This window comes from Scyliorhinus canicula, chromosome 17, assembly GCF_902713615.1.
Source record: "Scyliorhinus canicula chromosome 17, sScyCan1.1, whole genome shotgun sequence".
Lineage (NCBI taxonomy): Eukaryota > Metazoa > Chordata > Chondrichthyes > Carcharhiniformes > Scyliorhinidae > Scyliorhinus > Scyliorhinus canicula.
This window is the reverse complement of record NC_052162.1, coordinates 128,454,299-128,479,392: the sequence shown is the minus strand read 5'-3', so window position 1 is coordinate 128,479,392 and position 25,094 is coordinate 128,454,299. Positions and strand designations below refer to the sequence as shown.

General features: G+C 54.3%; 2 protein-coding genes across 3 annotated transcripts in view; one reads left to right on the top strand and one right to left on the bottom strand.

The window, feature by feature from the left end:
- Positions 1 to 10,012, top strand: part of LOC119952294 (tubulin polymerization-promoting protein family member 3-like) — a 39,413-nt gene extending 29,401 nt beyond the window's left edge. For both annotated transcript variants that reach the window (XM_038775926.1, XM_038775927.1), the window contains exons 2-4: positions 2,916 to 3,270; positions 5,685 to 5,838; positions 9,338 to 10,012. In XM_038775926.1, coding sequence (XP_038631854.1) covers positions 3,080 to 3,270; positions 5,685 to 5,838; positions 9,338 to 9,532 — 540 coding nt within the window. In that variant the 5' untranslated portion in view covers positions 2,916 to 3,079 and the 3' untranslated portion in view covers positions 9,533 to 10,012. The remainder of the gene's footprint in view (positions 1 to 2,915; positions 3,271 to 5,684; positions 5,839 to 9,337) is intronic.
- Positions 10,013 to 19,790: 9,778 nt separating this feature from the next.
- idh3g (isocitrate dehydrogenase (NAD(+)) 3 non-catalytic subunit gamma) lies at positions 19,791 to 21,082 on the bottom strand. Its single transcript, XM_038775617.1, has one exon. The coding sequence runs from the start codon at positions 21,016 to 21,018 to the stop codon at positions 19,876 to 19,878; it is 1,143 nt and encodes a 380-aa protein (XP_038631545.1). The 5' UTR covers positions 21,019 to 21,082; the 3' UTR covers positions 19,791 to 19,875.
- Positions 21,083 to 25,094: the final 4,012 nt, after the last annotated feature.

The window sequence follows — 25,094 nt, the reverse complement described above, 5'->3', positions numbered from 1 at the left end:
ACAGCACGGGGTTGGATACAGAGTAAAGCTCCCTCTACACTGTCTCCATCAAACACTCCCAGGACAGGTACAGCACGGGGTTAGATACAGAGTAAAGCTCCCTCTGCACTGTCCCCAGCAAACAATCCCAGGACAGGTACAGCACGGGGTTAGATACAGAGTAAAACTCCCTCTACACTGTCTCCATCAAACACTCCCAGGACAGGTACAGCACGGGGTTAGATACAGAGTAAAGCTCCCTCTGCACTGTCCCCAGCAAACAATCCCAGGACAGGGACAGCACGGGGTTAGATACAGAGTAAAGCTCCCTCTACACTGTCCCCATCAAACACTCCCAGGGCAGGTACAGCACGGGGTTAGATACAGAGTAATGTTCCCTCTACACTGTGTCCATCAAACACTCCCAGGACAGGTACAGCACGGGGTTAGATACAGAGTAATGTTCCCTCTACACTGTGTCCATCAAACACTCCCAGGGCAGGTACAGCACGGGGTTAGATACAGAGTAAAGCTCCCTCTACACTGTCCCCATCAAACACTCCCAGGGCAGGTACAGCACGGGGTTAGATACAGAGTAATGTTCCCTCTACACTGTGTCCATCAAACACTCCCAGGACAGGTACAGCACGGGGTTAGATACAGAGTAATGTTCCCTCTACACTGTGTCCATCAAACACTCCCAGGGCAGGTACAGCACGGGGTTAGATACAGAGTAATGTTCCCTCTACACCGTGTCCATCAAACACTCCCAGGACAGGTACAGCACGAGGTTAGATACAGAGTAAAGCTCCCTCTACACTGTCTCCATCAAACACTCCCAGGACAGGGACAGCACGGCGTTAGATACAGAGTAAAGCTCCCTCTACACTGTCCCCATCAAACACTCCCAGGACAGGTACAGCACGGGGTTAGATACAGAGTAAAGCTCCATCTACACTGTCCCCATCAAACACTCCCAGGACAGGTACAGCACGGGGTTAGATACAGAGTAAAGCTCCCTCTGCACTGTCCCCATCAAACACTCCCAGGACAGGTACAGCACGGGGTTAGATGCAGAGTAAAGCTCCCTCTACACTGTCCCCATCATACACTCCCAGGACAGGTACAGCACGGGGTTAGATACAGAGTAAAGCTCCCTCTACACTGTCCCCATCAAACACTCCCAGGACAGGTACAGCACGGGGTTAGATACAGAGTAAAGCTCCCTCTACACTGTCTCCATCAAACACTCCCAGCGGGCACCAGCGGGGGCGTATTGGGGCTGTGGCTCAGGAGCTGGAAATTTGAAGCCTTACATAGAATCATACATAGAAAATAGAAGCAGAAGGAGACCATTCAGCCCTTTGATCCTGCTTCGCCATTCATATGATCATGGCTGATCACCAGGTTCAAAGCCCTGAACCCCCCCCACCCCACCATTTAGCCCCAAGAGCAACATCTAACCCCTTCTTTAAATGACACAAGGTTCTGACCTCCGCTACTTTCTGTGGTAGTGAATTGCACAGATCCACCCCTCTGTCGTGTTGTGTTCTGTTGCTTCCTTGACCATGGAGGTTAACATCGAACACGAAGATGTGATTGCTGCTAGTATTTATTCTTGATGGTCACCACTATGTCCAGCCGATTCTGCCTCCGTTAACGTTAAATTATGAAAGGGGAGCTGTGCCGTCCGCCCGCCCCTCCCCACAATATATATATGTCTGTGTCTGGCTCCACCTGCTGGTCAGAGGTCATAGCTATCCCTACATGTATTGGTCAGTGCCTTTGTACAGTGGAACTATTATATACAAATATATACATTGGTACAACTATGTACAGTTATAAATAGATATGCCTGTACGCATATTACCACTCTGATGAAGAAATTTCTCCTCACCTCAGTTCTAAAAGGTTTAGCCCTTATCCTCAAACTATCGCCCCTAGTTCTGGACTCCCCCACCATGGGGAACATTCTTTCTGAATCTACCCTATCTAATCCTGTTGGAATATTGTACGTTTCTATGAGATCCTCTGACTCTTCTAAACTCCAGTGAATCGAATCCTAACCGACTTAGTCTCTCCTCATATGACAGTCCCGCCATCCCAGGAATCAGTCTGGTAAACCTTCGCTGCACTCCCTCCATAGCAAGAACATCCTTCCTCAGATAAGGACACCAAAACTGCGCACAGTGCTCCAGGTGTGGCCTCACCAATGCCCTGTACAATTGCAGTAAAACATCCCGATTCCTGTACTCAAATCCTCTCGCTATGAAGGCCAACATACCATTTGCCTTCTTTACCGCCTGCCGTACCTGCACGCTTACTTTCAGCGACTGATGCAGGAGGACACCAAGGTCTCGCTGAGTATCCACATCTCTCAATTTACACCCATTCAAATAATAGAACATACAGTGCAGAAGGAGGCCATTCGGCCCATCGAGTCTGCACCAACCCACTTAAGCCCTCACTTCCACCCTATCCCCAATAATCCCTCCGAACCTTTTTGGACACTAAGGGGCAATTTAGCATGGCCAATCCACCTAACCTGCACGTCTTTGGACTGTAGGAGGAAACCGGAGCACCCGGAGGGAACCCACGCACACACGGGGAGAACGTGCAGACTCCGCACAGACAGTGACCCAGCGGGGAATCGAACCCGGGACCCTGGCGCTGTGAAGCCACAGTGCTATCTACTTGTGCTGCCCTGTAACAATCTGCCTTCCTATTTTTGCTCCTGACGTGGATAACCTTGGGTGCCTTGGGCAGTTACTTCAGGAACAGGCCGTTCAGCCCATCCAGCCTGTTACACAGGAACAGCAGGCGGTGACCATTCAGCCCTTTGAGCCTGTTACCCAGCCTGCTGTGAGCGAGAGACCAACTGAAGCTCGAGATATGAGGCGACGGGCTAATTTATCTTTCTCGTGTGCTGCTTGCAGGCTTTGAGTGGGCAGAAGGGCTGTGCTTGCTGAGCAGCAACGCCGGCAGATTCCAACACCGCCCCACCAAACACGAGCCCCCCCCCCCCCCCCCCCCCCAACATTGTGCTTGCCTCGAACTCCACCGCCCGCCCAGGTCCGGCAAAGAAGGGGAGAGGCGAAGCATGGCGGAGGGAGCGGGAAGTCTGGGCGAGCTGGAGGAGTCCTTCCGCAGGTTCGCCATCCACGGAGACACCAAGGCCACTGGGCACGACATGACGGGGAAAAACTTTGCCAAGCTCTGCAAGGACTGCAAGGTGATCGACGGCAAGAACGTGACGGGCACCGACGTTGACATCGTCTTCACCAAAGTCAAGTAAGTGGTCGCCTTCGGAAGGAGCCTGGGTAGGCCATCCGAAACCTAGGAGCAGAGGTAGGCCGGTCAGCCCCCTCGGACCTGCACCCCGCCATTCAGGCTGGTTTAGCACAGTGGGCTAAATCGCTGGCTTTGAAAGCAGACCAAGGCAGGCCAGCAGCACGGGTTCAATTCCCGTACCGGCCTCCCCGAACAGGCGCCGGAATGTGGCGACTAGGGGGCTTTTCACAGTAACTTCATTGAAGCCTACTTGTGACAATAAGCGATTTTACATTCATTTCATTAAGATTATGGCTGATATGTTTGGGTTTCGAATTCCACATTCCCATCCACCGCCCCTCCCTGCTCCTCCACCCCGACAATAATGTTTGATTTCCTCTGCCAAACAAGAATCTATCTATCTCCACCGCAAAAATATTCAGTGCCTGCTCCCCGCTCCCCCTCGCAACCTTGTGAGTGGTAAATGGGCGACCATGTCATGCAGGTGGCACGCGCAGTATGATTCCACCACGCGATAATCACCAGGTCGATATAATGGTTATATATCAGCACCAGGACCTCTTCCTCCACCGCCACGTCCACCTGTGTTCCAGCTTTCCAGAGCCCCTTCCGCTGGTAGTCAATCGCCTGTTCACCGTGGGGAAAACAGTGGTCAACGGTGTGCTTCCTCCCTGGGCAGAGGTCCAGTCAGTGTAGGTTCACCCACTGTAGAATGCTGAATTCCTATTCCCACTGCTAAAGGACACTGAGATATCTGTACACTGACTGCTGTCTCTCAGTCCCCTCACTCTCAGGGAGATATCTGTACACTGACTGGTGTCTCTCAGTCCCCTCTCTCTCAGGGAGATATCTGTACACTGACTGGTGTCTCTCAGTCCCCTCACTCTCAGGGAGATATCTGTACACTGACTGGTGTCTCTCAGTCCCCTCTCTCTCTCAGGGAGATATCTGTACACTGACTGGTGTCTCTCAGTCCCCTCTCTCTCTCAGGGAGATATCTGTACACTGACTGGTGTCTCTCAGTCCCCTCTCTCTCTCAGGGAGACATCTGTACAATGACTGGTGTCTCTCAGTCCCCTCTCTCTCAGGGAGATATCTGTACACTGACTGGTGTCTCTCAGTCCCCTCTCTCTCACAGGGAGATATCTGTACACTGACTGGTGTCTCTCAGTCCCCTCTCTCTCAGGGAGATATCTGCACACTGACTGGTGTCACTCAGTCCCCTCTCTCTCAGGGAGATATCTGTGCACTGACTGCTGTCTCTGAGTCCCCTCTCTCAGGGAGATATCTGTACACTGACTGGTGTCTCTCAGTCCCCTCTCTCTCTCAGGGAGATATCTGTACACTGACTGGTGTCTCTCAGTCCCCTCTCTCTGTCAGGGAGACATCTGTACACTGACTGGTGTCTCTCAGTCCCCTCTCTCTCTCAGGGAGACATCTGTACACTGACTGGTGTCTCTCAGTCCCCTCTCTCTCAGGGAGATATCTGTACACTGACTGGTGTCTCTCAGTCCCCTCTCTCTCAGGGAGATATCTGTACACTGACTGGTGTCTCTCAGTCCCCTCTCTCTCAGGGAGATATCTGTACACTGACTGGTGTATCTCAGTCCCCTCTCTCTCAGGGAGATATCTGTACACTGACTGGTGTCTCTCAGTCCCCTCTCCCTCAGGGAGATATCTGTACACTGACTGGTGTCTCTCAGTCCCCTCTCTCTCTCAGGGAGACATCTGTACACTGACTGGTGTCTCTCAGTCCCCTCTCTCTCTCAGGGAGATATCTGTACACTGACTGGTGTCTCTCAGTCCCCTCTCTCTCTCAGGGAGATATCTGTACACTGACTGGTGTCTCTCAGTCCCCTCTCTCTCTCAGGGAGATATCTGTACACTGACTGGTGTCTCTCAGTCCCCTCTCTCTCAGGGAGATATCTGTACACTGACTGGTGTCTCTCAGTCCCCTCTCTCTCAGGGAAATATCTGTACACTGACTGGTGTCTCTCAGTCCCCTCTCTCTCTCAGGGAGATATCTGTACACTGACTGGTGTCTCTCAGTCCCCCCTCTCTCTCAGGGAGATATCTGTACACTGACTGGTGTCTCTCAGTCAAAGTGAGACACCAGTGAGTGTACAGAAGGAGGCCATTCAGCCCATCGTGTCTGCACTGTCTCTCCGAACGAGCATCATGACTTAGTGCCGTTCCCCTGCCTCCCCCCCTCCCCCCCCCCCCCGCACATTGTCTCTATTCAGATAACCGTCCATCGCCCTCCCGGACGCCCCGATTGAACCTGCCTCCACCGCACTCCCAGACAGTGCATTCCAGACCCCAACCACTCGCTGTGTGAAAAAGGGTTTTTCTCAAATCACATTTGCTTCTTGTTCAAATCGCTTTCAATCTGTGCCCTCCTCTTTCCACCGCAGAGCCAAGGCCGCTCGCGTCATTACCTTCGAGGAGTTCCGGCTGGCGCTGAAGGAGCTGGCGAAGAAGAGATTCAAGGAGCTGGGCGAGGACGAGGCCCTGGAGGCAGTCAACGCGCTCATCGCCGGGAAGGAGCCCACGCTGGTGGGAATCACGGTGGGTACCGAAAGTCTTCCCGTCGCGTCCTTCAAAGTGAGATCGAGGATGGGGGAAGGTGTGGATGTGGTGAGGGTGGGCTGTTTGGTTGGTTTATCTGAATGAGAGAGGGTCTTGTATTTCTGTCGTACATGCCGCTAACGTCTGCTGCTGCTGGCATATTTGCTATCACAGGATCACAGAAAATCCAGTGCAGACGAGGCCCTTCGGCCCATCGAGTCTGCTCCGCGGCACATGAAAAACACCTGAGCTGCCCACCTAACCCCATTTGCCAGCACTTGGCCCATGGCCTTGACTGTCATGAAGCGCCAAGTATATACACGGACGACAGGATCGCAACACTGGACGAACTGACAGAGAAATTTCAGCTAGCTGGGGGGAACGAGCTACGGTACCTGCAGCTCAAAAACTTCCTACGAAAGGAGACAAGGACGTACCCACAACCGCCACGACAGGCACTACTGGAGGACCTACTGGACGCAAGTATCCTAGAGAAAGGGAACTGTAGTGACATGTATGACCGACTGGTAGACAGGGACGACACCGTACTGGACGCAACAAGAAGGAAATGGGAGGACGACCTGGGGATGGAGATAGGGTGGGGACTCTGGAGCGAAGCACTGCATAGGGTCAACTCCACCTCCACGTGCGCAAGGCTCAGCCTGACGCAACTAAAAGTGGTACATAGAGCCCACTTAACGAGAAACCGTATGAGTAGGTTCTTCCCGGAGGTGGAGGACAAATGTGAACGGTGCCAAAGAGGCCCGGCCAACCACGCCCACATGTTCTGGTCTTGCCCCAGACTTGTGGAGTACTGGACAGCCTTCTTCGAGGCTATGTCCAAAGTGGTGGGGGTGAGGGTGGAGCCATGCCCGATAGTGGCGGTCTTCGGGGTTTCAGACCAGCCAGATCTATTCCTGGGGAGGAAGGCGGACGCCCTTGCCTTTGCCTCCCTGATTGCCCGCCGTAGAATCCTGTTTGGCTGGCGGTCAGCAGCACCACCCAGAGCTGCAGACTGGCTGTCCGACCTCTCGGAATCTCTCCAAATGGAGAAAATCAAATTCGCCATCCGAGGGTCGGACGACGGCTTCCACAGAACGTGGGAGCCATTCATGCAACTGTTCCGGGACCTGTTTGTGGCCAACGTACATGAGGAAGAATAGTCGGGTGGCCAAGAACCAGGGGAAAATGGGCGGGAATCGGGGGAAGGTAGCCGGGGGGAGGGGGGGGGGGGCTACGGGCTCGGTATGGGGGTTTGATGGCAAGCCAAGGCCCAAAACCAAACTATAAATAAATGCCTATAAACATGTGCCTCGGCCATATTGGGGAATGTAAAATATGTATGCTGGCTAAAGGGGGCGGCCACAATTATTGTTATGAAGATGCTTACCTGTAAATATTCATGTAAAATTTTTGTGTTTTCCTTTTTTTTTTCTCTCTCTCTAATAACTTGTAATTTGTCATATATAAAATATGAAAACTCAATAAAAAAACATTTATAAAAAAAATGAAGCGCCAAGTACTCATCCAGGTACTTTTTAAGGGACGTGAGGCAACCCGCCTCTACCGCCCTCCCACTCCAGTGTGCTCCAGCCCCTGGGTGAAAAAGTTTTCAAGGTTAAATTTAAAATCAATGAATAAAATCTGGAAAATGCGGCGCTAATCTTGGTAATGATGACCGTCACGACCATCATCGATTGTTGTTGAAAAAAAAAGCCCATCTAGGGAGGCAAGTGGGCCGCACGGCTGCCTCACGGCGCCGAGGTCCCCGGTTCGATCCCGGCTCTGGGTCACTGTCCGTGTGGAGTTTGAACATTCTCCCCGTGGTTGAGTGGGGTTCGCCCCCCCACAACCCAAAGATGTGCAGGGTAGGTGGATTGGCCACGCTAAATTGCCCCTTAATTGGAAAGAAATGAACTGGGTACTCTAAATTTATTTTTTTAAACGTCCATCTGGTTCATTAAAATGTCCCTCTTTCGGGGGAAGGGAAATCTGCCATCCTTACCCGGTCTGGCCTACGTGTGACTCCAGAGCACACCTGCCACCACCCACTCAACCCCCCCGCCGCCACCCCCCCCCCGCCACACCCCCCCGCCACACCCCCCCGCCACACTCCCCCGCCACCCCCCCCGCCACACCCCCCCCGCCACACCCCCCCGCCACACCCCCCCCGCCACACTCCCCCGCCGCCACCCCCCCCCCCGCCACCCCCCCCCCCCCCCCCCCCCCCCCACACATGTGGTTGATTCTTAACCGCTCCCTCTCTGAAATGGCCAAGCGAGCCCACACTCAGTTCAACAGGGTAATTAGGGACGGTCAACACAAATGCCCCCCGCCTGCGACGCCCTCGTCCCATCGGAGAATGGTTACGTGAACCACAAAAGATTGCGACGCCGGCACCGCCAGCGGTCAGGAACGCAAACAGGAATGTCGGCTTTATTGCAAAGGGGGTGTGAAGTTTAAAAGTTAGCAAAGTCTTTTCTCCAACCGTACGGAGCCCTCGGTGAGGCCTCACCCGGGGTACTCGGTACAGTTCTGATCTCCTTAACCTGAGGAGGGACGTACCGGCATCGCAGGCCGTTCAGAGAAGGTTCATGGGGGCGGATTCCCGGGATGAAAGGGGTTGGGCCGGTCGGGGCCTGTACCCATTGGAGTTTAGAAAGAACGGGAGGAGATCTTATTGATACGGATCAGATTCTGAGGGGGGGGGGTTGACAGAGTGGATGCTGAGAGGATGTTTCCCCCTCATGGGGGGGGTGGGTCCTAGAACTGGGGGTGATGGGGGGGTCACTGTTTAAAAATGAGGGGGTCTCCCATTGAAGACGGGAATGAGGAGGAATTTCTTCTCTCCGAGGGAGGTCAGTCTGCGGAATCCTCTCCCCCCAGAGAATCAGCGGAGGCTGCGGGTCACCGAATATATTCAAGGCCCGAGTTAGAGAGAGTTCTGATCGACCAACTGGGTTTATGGGGATGGAGTGGGGGTTGGGGGGTGTGGGGACAGGAGAGTGGAGTTGAGCAATCAGATTGGCCACAATCAAGGCAGCAAGGCGGCACAGTGGGTTAGCACTGCAGCCTCACGGCGCTGAGGTCCCAGGTTCGATCCCGGCTCTGGGTCACTGTCCGTGTGGAGTTTGCACATTCTCCCCGTGTCTGCGTGGGTCTCGCCCCCACAACCCAAAGATTTGCAGGGTAGGTGAATTGGCCACGCTAAATTGCCTCTTAATTGGAAAAAAATCAATTGGGTACTCTAAATTTATATTAAAAAAAGATTGGCCGCAATCTTATGGGATAGCGGAGAGGGATCGAGGGGCCGAATGGCCTGCCTACCCACACACAGCTGGTATTTCTTGCCTTTCCATGAGGCTCTTGAGCGGGCCCCACCTCCCCAAGCACTTACACCCGGGTTCCGGTCCGGCTTGATGGACCTATACGGCTTCCATCGGCCCGCCGCCCCCCCTCCGCACTTCCCGCCTAACATACCTTTTTCCCGTCCTTCCAGAAATCGGCCAAGGCCGGGGCGGTGGACCGGCTGACGGACGCCTCCAAGTTCACCGGGTCGCACAAGGAGCGCTTCGACGAGACCGGCAAGGGCAGAGGCAAGGCGGGCAGGGAGAACATGGTGGAGCACACAGGCTTCGTGGCGGCCTACAAGGGCAAGGGCACCTACGATCAGAAGGTCAAAGGCTCCAAATGATTCGCCGGGACCTCTCCCTTCCGCTTCTGTCCGTCCCTCAACCCCACCGCCCTGAAACCTCGCTACTCTGCCCCCCCCCACCCTTTCCGCACCTCACCCCCTACCTGCCCCTTTTGGTGCCAGACTAACTGCTGCAAAGCTCCCCGATTTGCTCATCAGCGGGTCAATTCTGCAACATTCTTTGTCAGGAAACATCAATGGCAAACCGTGAGGACAGGGGTGGTGGGTAAGGGGAAGGAGGAGGGGCGGCGTTGAGGGGTGGGGACGGGAGTGGGGGGAGAATGTTTGCGCCGTTATTATTTTTCTAACCCGCTCTTATTCCCAAAGAAAAGGCCTTAAAGTGCTTCCAGTTATTAATCCCAACATGTCAGACGTCTGTTTCTCCCTTCTGCTAAGTTCCCGTGCTGTACCTGTCCTGGGAGTGTAGAGGGAGCTTTACTCTGTGCTAACCCCGTGCTGTCCCTGCCCTGGGAGTGTAGAGGGAGCTTTATTCTGTATCTAACCCCGTGCTGTCCCTGTCCTGGGAGTATTTGAAGGGGACAGTGCAGAGGGAGTTTACTCTGTATCTAACCCCGTGCTGTACCTGTCCTGGGAGTGTTTGATGGGGACAGTGCAGAGGGAGTTTACTCTGTATCTAACCCCGTGCTGTACCTGTCCTGGGAGTGTTTGATGGGGACAGTGCAGAGGGAGCTTTACTCTGTATCTAACCCCGTGCTGTACCTGTCCTGGGTGTGTTTGATGGGGACAGTGTAGAGGGAGCTTTACTCTGTATCTAACCCCGTGCTGTCCCTGTCCTGGGAGTGTTTGATGGGGACAGTGTAGAGGGAGCTTTACTCTGTATCTAACCCCGTGCTGTACCTCTCCTGGGAGTGTTTGATGGGGACAGTGTAGAGGGAGCTTTACTCTGTATCTAACCCCGTGCTGTACCTGTCCTGGGAGTGTTTGATGGGGACAGTGTAGAGGGAGCTTTACTCTGTATCTAACCCTGTGCTGTACCTGTCCTGGGAGTGTTTGATGGGGACAGTGTAGTAACCCCATTGCTGCCACCACTGTCCATTAATGTTTTAACCTTGAAGAACATGGATTTTACTTCCATATTGGAATTGTGGCCTGTGGTGGGGAATTGGAGGGAGGCACCTTGGGGAGTGGTGGTTTGGTCAATTAAAACACAGGTGCATGCCCACGATATGTCGCTCTCCGATACTGTGGCCCATTACTCTTCTTGCCAAGTCTATTCTCTCAGTTCCGGGATGGTTACCCATGCGAACCTTTTTTTCCCGTGCTTGCCGCATCCTTTTGTTTGGAAGGGGGCTAGATTCCAGGAGGGGTGGGGGAAGGGGGCAGTGAAGGTGTAGGAAGGTGGTGGGGCAGGAGGGAGTGGGGAAACGGACAGGGCGGAAGAGGGAAGATGGGGGTGGAGGAGAAGGGGGGAATGGGGGTGGAAGAGGGGGTGGTGGTGGGGTGGAAGAGGAGTAAATGCGGGGTGGAGATGGGGGTGTAGGTGGGGTGGAAGAGAGGTTAATGGTGGGGTGGAGGAGGGGGTGATGGTTGGGGGGTGAAAGAGAAGGAGATGTGGGGTGGAGGAGCGCGTGATGGTGGTGGTGGGGGGTGTGGGTGGGGGGATAGAAGTGGAGATGGTTGGGGTGGAGGAGGGTGAGATGGTGGGGATGAGTGAGGATTCACAGCAATGGTTCCTGGGATAGCAAAACTCGGTATCAAGTCTTTGTGGGTCAAAGACAAATCAAACCAAAGGTGAAAATGATCCCCAGGTGGTCGCCAGAACCCCAACCCTCCCCCATCCCATTCTCTGACCAACCATTCAGGTAGGGGTCGCTCCTGACACAAGGAAGACAAGAGACTATCAGGAAATTAGCGAGGGAAGAGGTGACTGATGATTAGCTTTGCAGTGAAAGCCCTTTCCCTCAGTCAAGGCACTGGGTGAGCTAGTGGGTCGGAAACTGTCCGTCTAACCTCTGAGATCCACTCCTGAGAGAAGGGATGGAAGGCCCCCATCTCTCATGGGTAGGGCGGCGGCATTGACCTTTCACCCTCTGCACCAGAAGGCTACAGGAGTCGATTAACAGCCCACCCAGCCACAGAGATACTCAGACATAAGTCTATCTATAGTTAAAATAGCATTTTAGTCAACAAGACGCTGAGGTATGACATGTAAAGCTTTGTGAAAATTAAAGCAAATTGATGAACCCCTCTCTGTTGTGTGCTAATTTCCTCAGAAACAATGCCTTGACCAATCGGATGTCAGGCTGCCTGCTTTAAGTTCCAAACAATGCTTGGCAGTTAACTGTCAGTTGGTCGTCAACTATTGCATTCTCCATGGAAACGTCTGTACCAATCAGGCTCCACCTGCCAACTATTTTGTTACTGCAGAGCGATTTGGCTCAAGAGGGGGTGACTGCGCTCGTGAGGATCGATGGAGCAGGAATGTTCAGGGTCCCATTCTGGTGTTTGAACGAAAGGACATACAGGGATCTGGGCGTCATAAAAATGTTTCCACGTGGAGGCCTCTGTGGTGGTATGGATATGAGCATTGCCATTGGTGCAGAGCAGTGGCTTCCCATTGGCTCTGGCTGGTCATGTGCCTCTCGTCCGATTGGTTGGGACTAGTCATGTGAATGCTCTCCAATTGGTCGAGAGGCAAGTCGGCCCCGCCTCCGAGGCGGGGTATAAGTACCCAGAGTTCCCGCCGGTCGGCCATTCTCTGTAGTCGACCACCGGGCTAACAACTAGCTGATTAAAGCCACAGTTCGGATCCTAAATGTGTCTTGAATCGAACTGATGGTACATCAGCCTCGTGTCCGAGAGCAAGGATGTCATGGGTGAGCCTTCGGAAAGCACTGGTTCACCCTTCAACAGAGAGGACTGCATCCGGCTCTGGGCACCGCACTTCAGGGAAGGATTCAAAGGAATCCGAGGGGGTCGGGAAAGAATGGTTCCTGGGATGAAAGGGCTTTGGTTGGCTAGACGGGTTGGGGAATCTGGGACTGTTCTCAGGCGGAGATGGGAAGGCCGAGAGGCGATTTGACCGAGGTGCTCAAAGGTCAGGAGGGGGTCAAGCCATTCAGGGGAGGGTTTATTAGGCTTTAAGACCCGGAATGGGCGGGTTGCCTGACTAGGAAGAGCTGGAACAGGCCGGGATTGTATGCGCTGGAGTTTAGATCAGTGAGAGGCGACTTGATTTCTTTTGTTGTTGCTTTATTCATTCACGGTGGGGCGGGGGGGGGGGGGGGGGGGGGGGGGTGGGGGGGAATGTGGGCGTTGCTGGCCGGGCCCAGCATTTATTGCCCATCCCTAATTGCCCCTTGAGAAGGTGGTGGGTGAGCCGCCATCTTGAACCGGCTGCAGTCCCTGTGTGGTGTGGGTAACACCCACAGTGCTGTCAGGGAGGGAGGGCCAGGATTGTGACCCAGCGACAGTGAAGGAACGGCCGATATATTTCCCAGTCAGGATGGTGAGTGTGGGGCTCGGAGGGGGGGAACTTGCAGGTGGTGGAGTTCCCCATGTGTCTGCTGCCCCCTTGTCCTTCTAGATGGTAGAGGTGGTGGGTTTGGAAGGTGCTGTCGAAGGAGCCTTGGTGAGTGGCTGCGGTGCATCTTGTAGATGGTACACACACTGCTGTCACTGTGAAACATATCAGACCCCGAGGGGCCTTGACAGGGTGGATGTGGAAAGGATGTTTCCTCTTGTGGAAGAATCTAGAAATTGGAGTCACTTTAAAAGTATCAGCTTGCCCACTTAAGGCAGAGGAGAACATTTGCTCTCTGAGGGTTGTGAGTCTTTGGAACTCTCTTCCTCAAAGGGCAGTGGAAGCAGAGTCTCCGAATATTTTTAAGATGGAACTGCATAGATTCTTGATTAGCAAGAGGGGTGAAAGGTTATCGGAGGGAGGGGGAGGGGGGAGGGGGCGTTCTCCCCGCGTCTGCGTGGGTTTCCTCCGGGTGCTCCGGTTTCCTCCCACAGTCGCAAAGGTGAGCAGGTTGAGGTGGGTCGGCCAAGATAGAAATTGCCCCTGAGTGACCAAAAGGTTAGGTGGGGTTACGGGGAAATGGCAGGGGTGGGGGGAGGGGGCCTAGGCTTGGCTCATTTGGAAGGCCGGTGCCTGCTCCCACGCTGTAGGGGTTCTGTAATACTGGTTTGACGTTACTATCAGACCAACCAGGATGTTAGTAAACACCAGAGGCGGCTTGAGGGCAGGAGCTGCCTGGACCCTTGATCTCTGTACCCTTTGGTGGAAGGGTGGGGGAGCGGAGGGTGCTAGTTGAAAGCAACCAGCGGGAGAAGCAAAAACACAGAATTGTTGGGGAAGGGGCGTTTTAGGAGGCCATTCGGCCCATTGTCTCCGCATCAGCAATGCCCCCTCGTGCCATTCTCCCCGCCTTCTCCCACCCACCAGTCCTGCAGCTTCTTCCCTTTTCAAATGAGTACAAGCAAGGAGCAGGAGTGTCGGCCGCTCGGCCCTTCCGGCCCGCTCCGCCATCCGATCAGAACGCTGGCCGATCGGATTCTCCCGACCCGCCGATGACAGGGCAGGCTGGAGGGGTCCGAGTGGCCTCTTCTCCTACATTGTATGAAGCAGTTCGGGGGGAGTGGGACGAGCTTGGTAGCTCTCGTTAAAAACTGGCATGGGCCTGACGGATGAAAGATCTCCACGAACCCATTCCATGATTCTACGTTGGGTGATCCTAATTGGGGGCGGGAGCGTCAGCCGCTTTGGGGCCCGGCTGGGTTACAGAGGGGGAGAAAGGGGGGGGCGGGGGGAGCTGGTGGTTAGCTAAGATTCCTCCTCCGAGAGCCATCCGGCCGTTCCTACTGACAACTGGTGCTTCTTCAACGTTCTCCAAATGAACTAAATCGTCGAACTGTGGGGGTAAATGTAAAATGCCGATCCTTGAGGAGAGCATCGCATCAGAGTGAACAGAACCTTGAAGGTAACTTAAAACAGGAAAACAAAGTGTGCTTCGGGGGGAGTCGGTGGCACACCCCGGTACCCTGCGGTGCCCCCTGGGCACGGAAGGCTTCAATGATGCCAGCGGACACCGCATGCCCGGCAGCCAACAGCCATGGAAGGGGGGGGGCAAACATCGGGAAGGACGACCCCCTGGACCATCTGTTGACTGGACCTAATAATGACCAGCTTGGCCCTGCCCTCCGCCACCACCAACCATGCCCCCCCTGGCCTCTCCCCATCCAGAAGGAACGTAACAGGTTATTGGGAAAACGTATATGTGGTCCACGGACTCCATCATTCCGGCTGAAAACTGCGCGCGTGCATTCACGGTAGCACAGTGGTTAGCACTGTCGCTTCACGGCTCCAGGGTCCCAGGTTCCATTCCCGGCTCAGGGTCACTGTCTGTGCGGAGTCTGCACGTTCTCCCCGTGTCTGGGTGGGTTTCCTCCGGGTGCTCCGGTTTCCTCCCACAAGTCCCGAAAGACGTGCTGTTAGGTGAATTGGACATTCTGAATTCTCCCTCTGTGACCCGGACAGGCGCCGGAATGTGGCGACTGGGGGATTCTCACAGTAACTTCATTGCAGTGTTAATGTGAGCCTACTTGTGACACTAATAACGATTATTATTATTAAATATCCCAGAGCCGTTCAGAGGAGTGTTAACAAACAAAGCCTGACAATAATCGCCTATATGGAGATATTTGGACAGGAAACCAAAATCTCGAGCTTGAAGGACAGAAAGAGAGAGCGAGAGAGTGTGGCGGAGGAGGGAGGCGGCGGAGAGGTTTAGGAAGGGAATTCCAGAGGTTGGGAATGACATGAATGGCCACCGATGTTGAGGAAACGAGAAAGCACGGCACGTGCGTGTAAGAAGCTGGAACTGGAGGAGGCCAGCAGCGATCCCGGAGGGTGCGGGAGGAGATTGTAGAAGTGGGAAGAGGGTGTCTTGTGCTTTCAGGAAAAGGGGGGAAAATTGGAGGGGGAGGGGAGAGTGAGGGAGAGAGTGAGGGAAAGAGAAAACTAGTTCCATTAGCTGTTCTTTATCGCAGAGAGCTGTCGAGACTGGGTCATTAAGTATGATCTGGAGATGCCGGCGTTGGACTGGGCTGGGCTCAGTAAGAGGTCTGACAACACCAGGTTAAAGTCCAACAGGTTTGTTTTGCATCACTGGCTTTCAGAGCGCTGCTCCTTCCTCAGTGAATGAAGAGGTGGGTTCCAGAAGCACATATATAGACAAAGTCAAAGATGCAATATAATACTTTGAACGCGAGTCCTTGCAGGTAATTAAGTCTTTACAGGTCCAGACGGAACAACTGGAGAGAGGGATAATCACAGGTTAAAGAGGTGTGAATTGTCTCAAGCCAGGACCAGTTGGTAGGATTTCGCAAGCCCAGGCCAGATGGTGGGGGGAATGAAATGCGACATGACTCCAAGATCCCAATCTATTTCTGCTCCTACGTCTGATGGTCGATAGTCCACCTAGATGCTCAAGGCCACCTCATTCCTTAACCTAACCACATAGAACCATAGAACAGTGCAGAATGTGGTCATTTGAGCCTGCACTGGTGCTACCCTAACCTAGGCCCACTCCCACACCCTATCCCCCGTAACCCCACCTAACCTGCACATCCCGGGACACTCGGGGACTATTTTATCACGGCCAATCCACCTAACCTGCACATCTTTGGACTGTGGGAGGAAACCGGAGCACCCGGAGGAAACCCACCCAGACACGGGGAGAAAATGCAAACTCCACACAGACAGGGACCCGAGGTCGGAATTGAACCCGGGTCCCTGCCGCTGTGAGGTAGCAGTGCTAACCACTGTGCTGCCTTTCCGCCCACGATTTCAGTAGTTTGGACTGGGATCTAGCACAGGGCGGCTTGGAAACAAAGACAGGACGCGAGCCAATGGTCGGCTCCCAGGTGAAGATAAAAAATGGGTGGCAAACATGTTCCTTTCGAAATAAAAGGAAACCTTAGAACCTTTTAAAACCTTAGTTAGACCACACTTGGAGTCTAGTGTTCAATTCTGGTTGCCACACTACCAGAAGGATGTGGAGGCTTTAGAGAGGGTGTAGAAGAGATTTACCAGGATGTTGCCTGGTATGGAGGGCATTAGCTATGAGGAGAGGTTGAATAAACTCGGTTTGTTCTCACTGGAACGACGGAGGTTGAGGGGTAACCTGATAGAGGTCTACAAAATTATGAGGGGCAGAGACAGAGTGGATAGTCAGAGGCTTTTTCCCAGGGTAGAGGGGTCAATTACTAGGGGGCATTGGTTTAAGTTGCGAGGGGCAAGGTTTAGAGGCGATGTACGAGGCAAGTTTTTTTACACAGAGGGTAGTGGGTGCCTGGAGCTCGCTGCCGGAGGAGGTGGTGGAAGCAGGGACGATAGTGACATTTAAGGGGCATCTTGACAAATACATGGTGAGTGTGGGGCTCGGAGGGGGGGAACTTGCAGGTGGTGGAGTTCCCCATGTGTCTGCTGCCCCCTTGTCCTTCTAGATGGTAGAGGTGGTGGGTTTGGAAGGTGCTGTCGAAGGAGCCTTGGTGAGTGGCTGCGGTGCATCTTGTAGATGGTACACACACTGCTGCCGCTGTGCGTCGGTGGTGGAGGGAGTGAATGTTTGTGGATGGGGTGCCGATCAAAGCGGGGCTGCTTTGTCCTGGATGGTGTTGAGCTTCTCGAGTGTTGTCGGAGCCGCACTCATCCAGGCAAGTGGAGAATATCCCATCGCACTCCTGACTTGTGCCTTGTAGATGGTGGACAGGCTTTGGGGGGAGTCAGGAGGTGAGTTACACTCCATCACACCAATTCTGATCCCTGTCTACCATTGTACCCAAAACCTTCCCCCCTTGTCCTGTCTGAAACTATGGTATGGCCTTATGGTCAGGTGAGCAGCAGAGATGAACGCCCCCCCCCCCCCCCGTCACACTCCTGCATTAAACATCTGGCCTTCCTCCCATGATCGGAAAAATCCGATATAAGCCGGGCCATCTAAATGGAATATCTGGGGGCCGCACTATAGGAAGGATGTGAACACATTGGAGAGAGAGAGAGAGAGCGCAGAAGAGGTTTACAAGGATGGTTCCAGGGATGAGAAACTTCAGTTATGGGGATAGATTGGAGAGGTTGGGACTGTTCTCCTTGGAGAGAAGGCGGCCGAGAGGGGATTTGATAGAGATGTTCCAAATCATGAGGGGGGGGGGCGGGGGGGCCTGGACAGAGTGGACGGGGAGAAACTGTTCCGGCTTCGTGATAGGATCGGGAACGAGAGGGCGCAGATTGGAAGTGATTTGAACAAGAAGCCAATGTGATTTGAGAAAAACCCTTTTTCACACAGCGAGTGGTTGGGGTCTGGAATGCACTGTCTGGGAGTGTGGTGGAGGCAGGTTCAATCGGGGCGTCCGAGAGGGCAATGGACGGTTATCTGAATAGAGACAATGTGCGGGGGGGAAAAGGCAGGGGACAGGAACTAAGTCATGATGCTCGTTCTGAGAAACAGTGCAGACAGGATGGGCCGAACGGCCTGCTTCTGCACCGTGATGATTCTGTGATGCTTGGACCACTGAGTGTTTGCCTCGCTCGGCCATTTCAGAGAGTTGAGGGGAGCAGTTACAAGTCAACCACATTAATGGGGGAGGGCGGCAGGGGGCGGATCTGGAGTCACATATCGGCCAGACTAGACAAAGCTGGCAGATTTCCCTTCCTTAAAGGGGGCTTATTAGTGAACCGGATGCTTTTTTTAAAAAAAGGACAATCGCTGATAGTTGTCACGGTCATCATTACCGAGATTAGCGCCACACATCCAGATTTTATTTAAATTAAATTTAAATTCCACCGGCTGCCATTGGTGGGATTTGAGCTAGTGTCCCCTTGTGCCTACCCTTTCTTCAGGCAAATTCAAAGATCCAATTAAAATAAATCAAATAATATGGAGGAGGGGTTCTGGTGTGAGGTGCTCCGGAGAGTGAACGCCTCCACCACGTGCGCGAGGTTGGGGCTGATACAGCTGAAGGTGGTGTACAGAGCACACCTCACAAGGGCGAGGATGAGCCGATTCTTTGAGGGGGGAGAAGATGTGTGTGAACGTTGCAGGGGGGAGGCCCCGCAAATCACGTTCATATGTTTTGGTCCTGTCCAAAGCTGGAGGATTACTGGAAGGGGGTGTTTAGGGTAATCTCTAAAGTGGTGCACGTGAAACTGGACCCGGGTCCCTGGGAGGCCATATTCGGGGTGTCGGACCAGCCGGGGTTGGAAACGGGTGCGGAGGCAGATATCGTAGCCTTCGCCTCGTTGATCGCCCGAAGGCGGATCCTGCTGGGATGGAGAGCAGCCTCTCCACCCTGTGCCCTGGCGTGGCGGGGGGACCTGCTGGAATTCTTAACCCTTGAGAAGGTTAAGTTTGAACTGAGGGGAAGCTCGGAGGGGTTCTACAATTAATGGGCATTATTCATCATGCACTTTCAAAAACTGGATAACATCGAACATTAGTTGGGGGGGGGGGGGCGCTGTGTGTGTTAATGGTGACTATGGGTGACTCCTGATTCCTTTTTGTCATTTATTTATGTGAACATGCGGGGCTGATGTTTGGGGGTTTGGTGGGAGGATGGGATCGTTGTTATTGATATGGGGATTGACATTACCTTCATTACTGATTATTGTTTATTGTTGTTGAGTGCGAATTTGGGAGGAAATGTGAAAAAAGGCGAATAAAAATATTTTTTTTAAAAATAAAGCAAATAAACTGAGGGGCAAATGAAAGGGACAGCCTCTTAAAGGTATACCACCTTTAAACACAAACAAATCAGAAATGGAACGTAAAACATCAAACCAAAACGCGATGAAGAAAGTCGATAATGCACCCCAGTCCACCGCGGCACCACCGGACATGGAGGGCCTCAACGGTGCCGATGGCACACCCCCATCCTCCCTCTCCAGGAGCACCCGGCCGCGAATACAGCTGTGTGCGGCAGAGGGGCAGGCAGTTGTGTTGCACGGCCCCCTTGCTCATCCGCTGCCTGGACCTGTTGCTATGTAACCGTGTACCACCACGGCACTGTATTCCTGTCTCGCGCAGCATAAATTGTTGTTCTTTATCTCTCTCTCTCTCGCCGAAGCTTGCCATTCTTGCACCAGCCCTGACAAGTGCCCGGCCAACCTTCTCCCTCGTTTAGCTATATTCAAGTCGCGCACTAAAAAACAATTTATATTCTTTAATTCAATATACTCAGGCAGACTGCACAAGCAAAATAATCAATTGGGAAAATGGGTGGTGGTGGGGGGTGGGGGTGGTTGGGAGGGTGGGGGGAGGAGATGGTATGCAGCATTGGGCAATGGGCGGGCTATCAGATAAACTATCCATTTCAAAATGTTATTTGGAGGTCATCTTCGCGATCCGGTCAATGACGTAGTCCACCAAGTCGGTGGAGCTGGCACGACCCCCGATGTCGGCCGTGTGGATCTTGGCATCAGTCACGGCCTTTATGATGGCGTCGCGGATGAGGGTGGCGTGCGCGCTGAGCTGGAGGTGGTCAAGCATCAGGCAGCTGGCCAACAGCATGGCAGTGGGGTTGGCCACATTGCGCTTGGCCAGCCGCGGGGCGGTGTTGCGGATGGCGGTCTGGAAGACGGCGCAGTCGTGGCTGTAGCTGGCGCCTGGCACCAGGCCTGGACCCCCCACCAGGCCGGCGCAGATGTTGTTGATCACCACCCCGTACAGGCTGGGCGTCACCATGACGTCGAACTGGCTGGGCCGCGACACCAGCTGCATGGTGGCGTTGTCCACGATCACGTCGCTGAACTCGATCTCCGGGTAGCCAGCGGCCACCTCGCGGCAACACTGTAAGAACAGGCCGTCCGCCAGCTTCATGATGTTGGCCTTGTGGACCACCACCAGGCGGCTGCGGCCGTGCCGGCGGGCATAGTTGAAGGCAAACTCGGCCAGCCGGATGGAGCGTTTGCGGGTGATGATCTTCAGGCTCTCCACCACACCGTGCACACTCTCATGCTCCAGGTGGGCGTACTCACCCTCGGTGGTCTCCCGCACCACCACGATATCCAGCGGCCCGACCCGGGAGGACACCCCTGGCAGGCTGCGGTAGTGGTTGACGCTGGCAAAGAGGTCGAGTTCAGTGCGGAAGAACACGTTGAGCGAGCGGCGGTGTTTGGGTATCCGGTCGACGGCAGTCTCGAAGTTACCCTTCAGCGCCACCCGGTTGCGCCGGATGGCGTCGATGGCGGCATTGATATCCCGGCTGTCAGAGGCGCTGCTGTCCACCCGCACCTCCTCGAACTCCACCGGCACGTGCGTGGCCTGGAATACTCGCTCGACGTGCTGCATCAGCTCGGGGCCTATGCCGTCGCCAGGGATCAGGGTGGCCGTGACCCGGCCGCCATACACCTTGCCGGATGGCTGCCGCCCCGTGGAGTAGCTGCGCCGGTTCCCGGCGAGCCCCTGGGTGAGGGGTGACCTAGCAACCGGGAGGATGCGGGAGAGGCACCTCAGGGCGGCCATTTTCTCACTGACAGAGGCCAGGGGTTGTCGGAGGAGAAACCACACCTGCCGGTTGGTGATGTCATTGGCCCCGCCCACCACCACAGATCCCACCCACCGAATTGTGACATCACCAAGGTTCCACCCCCCCCCATTCCCCCCACAGGCCGCGCCTCACCCTATTGTGATCTCACAGAGGGGTTCCACCCCCCCCACCACAGGCCGCGCCTCACCCTATTGTGATCTCACAGAGGGGTTCCACCCCCCCACAGGCCGTGCCTCACCCTATTGTGATCTCACAGAGGGGTTCCACCCCCCCACAGGCTGTGCCTCACCCTATTGTGATCTCACAGAGGGGTTCCGCCCACCCACCCCCCGCAGGCCACGCCTCACCCTCGTGACCTCACCGAGGCGTTCCGCCCACCCCCCGCATGCAACCAATGAACACTCAGAATAGGACACAACCAATGGGCAGTCAGGACACTCAGAGGTGGCAGCACCACAAGGGGGCATGACATAAACACTATAAAAGGGATGAGGCACTCACAGCCTGCCTCTTTACATAGACAGACATCGAGAGAGTTAGGGTTGATCAGCAGCTTCACACCCCAGCATGTGGCTTAGAGCAAGCTGGTACAGTTAGACTGAGTTACTACAGTTAGATTAGCAGAGAGTCAAACTCATTTGAGAACTGTGTTAATAGTTCAATAAACATGTTGAACTAATTTCAAAGTCTGGAGCATCCTTTAGTTAAGACTGCATCAAGTAGCAGCCTGTGTTATCCGAAGCAGCAGAACACATGATACCAGGAGTGACTGTTCAATCTATTTAATTCAACTCAGCAAGATCCGTGACAACCAGCTGCTGCATACAGGCACAATGGACAAGATTCAGGCTCCTCATCAGCTCAGGACCACCGACAATCTTAGTGCCAACTGGCGATCATTCAAGCAGAAATTTCAACTTTACGTGGAAGCAGCCGATCTCAATGGCACGACCGATGCGTGGAAGATAGCTCTTCTACTCAACACCGGGGGTGACCATGCGATAGAGATCTTCAACTCCTTTCACTTTTCCGAAGGGCAGGGCAAAACGAAGTATCAAACCATCCTGGACAAATTCGATTGATCAGACCATCAATTCACGCGACACGTGGTTAGAAGTGAACAGTGGTTTTAATCATCTTACAACAGAGCCTGCCTGTGACACAATGTACTCCAGATGAACTGGCAGCAGGCTCTCAGCATCAACCTTTCTACTTCCGGTTAGGGGGGAGGAGCCGTGGGTGGAGCCAAGGGTGGAGCCCAGTACAAACTCCCGTACACTCCCAGTGCATCTCCCCCTAGTGGCAGAGCAGCACAACTGCTCGTGTGCCGAGCTTACAGGGACATAGTAATACAGTATGAATTACACTACTGTGATTCACCACATTCACCCTCTGTTAAAAAATCAAGTCCGGCGGGGGTGGTGGCTTACAGATTGAGTCTGTCCGGTGGCCGAGTTGTCCGCTGTGATCGGCGTAGCACCGGGGTTGCAGCCCCTTCTGGTGGCTGGATGAGCACCGTCGGTTGGGGTACGATGGCGGACTCCGGGGGCGATTCTGCCCGAGCTTCGTACCCGTCTGGTTCGACTGGGCACTGGGGGCGCTGGGAGCTAGCTGGCGCGGGTGCGCAAAAAAAATGTAGCGAACTGGTAGGTGCGGGGGGGTGGGGGGCGAGTTGGGTGGGATGTAGTGTGGGGGTAGGGGTCCGCCGAAGCTGAGGGTGAGACTCTTGAGATTGCATTGAAAGTCGAGTCCCAATAAGAGTGGGGCACAGAGTTCGGGCAGGATGTATAGTTGGAATTTAGAATAGCTAGCGACTTGGATTGTTAGAGTTGCGACGGTGCGCCCTTGGATATGGAGTGGGAACCCGAAGCGAGGGAGATAGTTTGCCGCGCAGGGAAAACGGGGAGCGAACAGCGTCTTACCAGATCTGGGTGTACGAAGCTCTCAGTGCTCCCGGAGACGAAAAGGCACGGCGTGCTGTACCCGTTGATTTTGACCGTTGTCATAGAGTTGCGGAGATGCTTTGGGTGTGATTGGTCCAGTGTGACTGCGTTGAGTTGCGGGTAGTCGGCGGCTCGGTCGGCTGCGCTGGGATGGCCCCGCGATGAGTGCCCGCTGAGGTCGCAGTCTTCAATCGAGTTTTCTGAGTGTGGAGAGGATGGGGCCCAAGATGGCCGCCACCGTGGATCGCACGTGGCGGGTGGTGAGGAAGATGGCGTCCAAGATGGCGGCCCCCATGAGTCGCCCGTGGTGGACCGCGTGGTGGGGGTCCGCCAAGATGGCGGCCCCCATGGATCACACGTGGCGGGTGGGGGCGGAGTCGGGGTAGAGGCCGCTGCGTTCCAGGGCCTACGGGCCTGCGAGTGTGGAGAGCGATTACTCTGTGCCGCGGGGAGGGTTAGGGGCTGGGGCCTTCCTTGCCAGGTACACTCTGGCGTAGTGACCTTTTCGCCCGCAGCTGCTGCAGGTCACGTTGCAGGCCGGGCAGTGCTGCCGCTTGTGCTGGGGCTGGGCACAAAAGTGGCAGGCTGGGGCAGCATGGTGGCTGGGGCGGCCGCGCGGCGCAGGCCTGGGGCAGTCGCTGGTCGGGGGCCCATGACGGAGTCGCGGAGTCCGCAGGGAACGAGGTGAGGCTACGAAACGAGACCTCCATAGTTTTAGCGAGTAAAACAGTATCTTCTAAGTTTAGGGCCCCCTTCTCCAGCAGTCGCTGGCACACGTAATTCGATCTAAGGCCTGCAACAAAGACATCGCGGACAGCAAGTTCTCTATGCTCTGCAGCAGTTACAGCCTGATAATTACAGTCCCGGGATAAGGCTTTTAAGTCTCTGAGGAATTCTTATAGCGATTCTGTGGGGCGCTGGCAGCGAGTAGTAAAAACGTGGCGCGCGTAGACCTCATTGATAGGCCTCACGTACATTCTATCGAGTAGGGCCAGAGCCTTTGTATATGAGCCGGTACAGTTTAGCTGAGTAGATATACGATGGCTCACCCTCGCGTGCAGTAGGCTGCGTTTCTGCTCCTCCGTCGTTTCTGTGGTGCTTGCTTCAGCCAGCTAGGCCTGAAAACATCGGAGCCAATGCGAAAAGATTTCTTTCGCCTCTGCATCCTGCGGGTCGAGTTCCAGTCGGTTAGGCTTGAGGGCTGATTCCATGGTCATTCCTTACTGTTTCTTAGGACGATTAAATTAATGAGACCATCAATTCACGCGACACGTGGTTAGAAGTGAACAGTGGTTTTAATCGTCTTACAACAGAACCTGCCTGTGACACGATGAACTCCAGATGAACTGCAGGCAGGCTCACAGCATCAACCTTTATACTTCCGGTTAGGGGGGAGGAGCCGTGGGTGGAGCCAAGGGTGGAGCCCTGTACAAACTCCCGTACACTCCCAGTGCATCTCCCCTTAGTGGCAGAGCAGCGCAACTGCACGTGTGCCGAGCTTACAGAGCCATAGTAATACAGTGTGAATTTCGCTACTGTGGTTCACCACACCAAACCATCCTGGACAAATTCGACAGCCACTGCGAGGTGGACACCAACAAAATCTTCGAGCGCCACATCTTCAAGCAGAGGATGCAAGGTAAAGACGAATCCTTCAACTCCTGTCTAACTAACCTTAGACAGCTAGCGCGATCCTGCAACTTCGGTGATATCACTGACTCCATGGTCAGCGAGCAAATCGTTTTTGGAGTCCACTCTGATCCTCTGCCAGAGCAATAGTTGAAAATCAAGCACATGACCCTGCCAGTCGCGACTGAAACGTGTACTGTGCATGAGCACTCGAAAAATCGCTACACACAGTACAAAACGGCAGTGAAAAACAAGCCTCCCAGGAGGTGGAGAGTGTTCAGGCCATCTCCCGGATTCAGCGCCTCCACATTGACGAAAGCGGCCATTTTGCGCGCTCTTCCCGGGGGACCGACGCATGCGCAATGAGATCGGGAACATGAAGCGGCCGGAAACTGCACTGCGCTGGTGCAGACATCCGAGAAACGCACCGCGCATGCGCAACGACGCACTGAGCGTCATGACGCCGACGTCATGAGGAG

Excerpts from the sequence above, each read along its gene's own strand:
- idh3g (XM_038775617.1), bottom strand. The coding sequence starts at position 21,018 with ATGGCCGCCCTGAGGTGCCTCTCCCGCATCCTCCCGGTTGCTAGGTCA.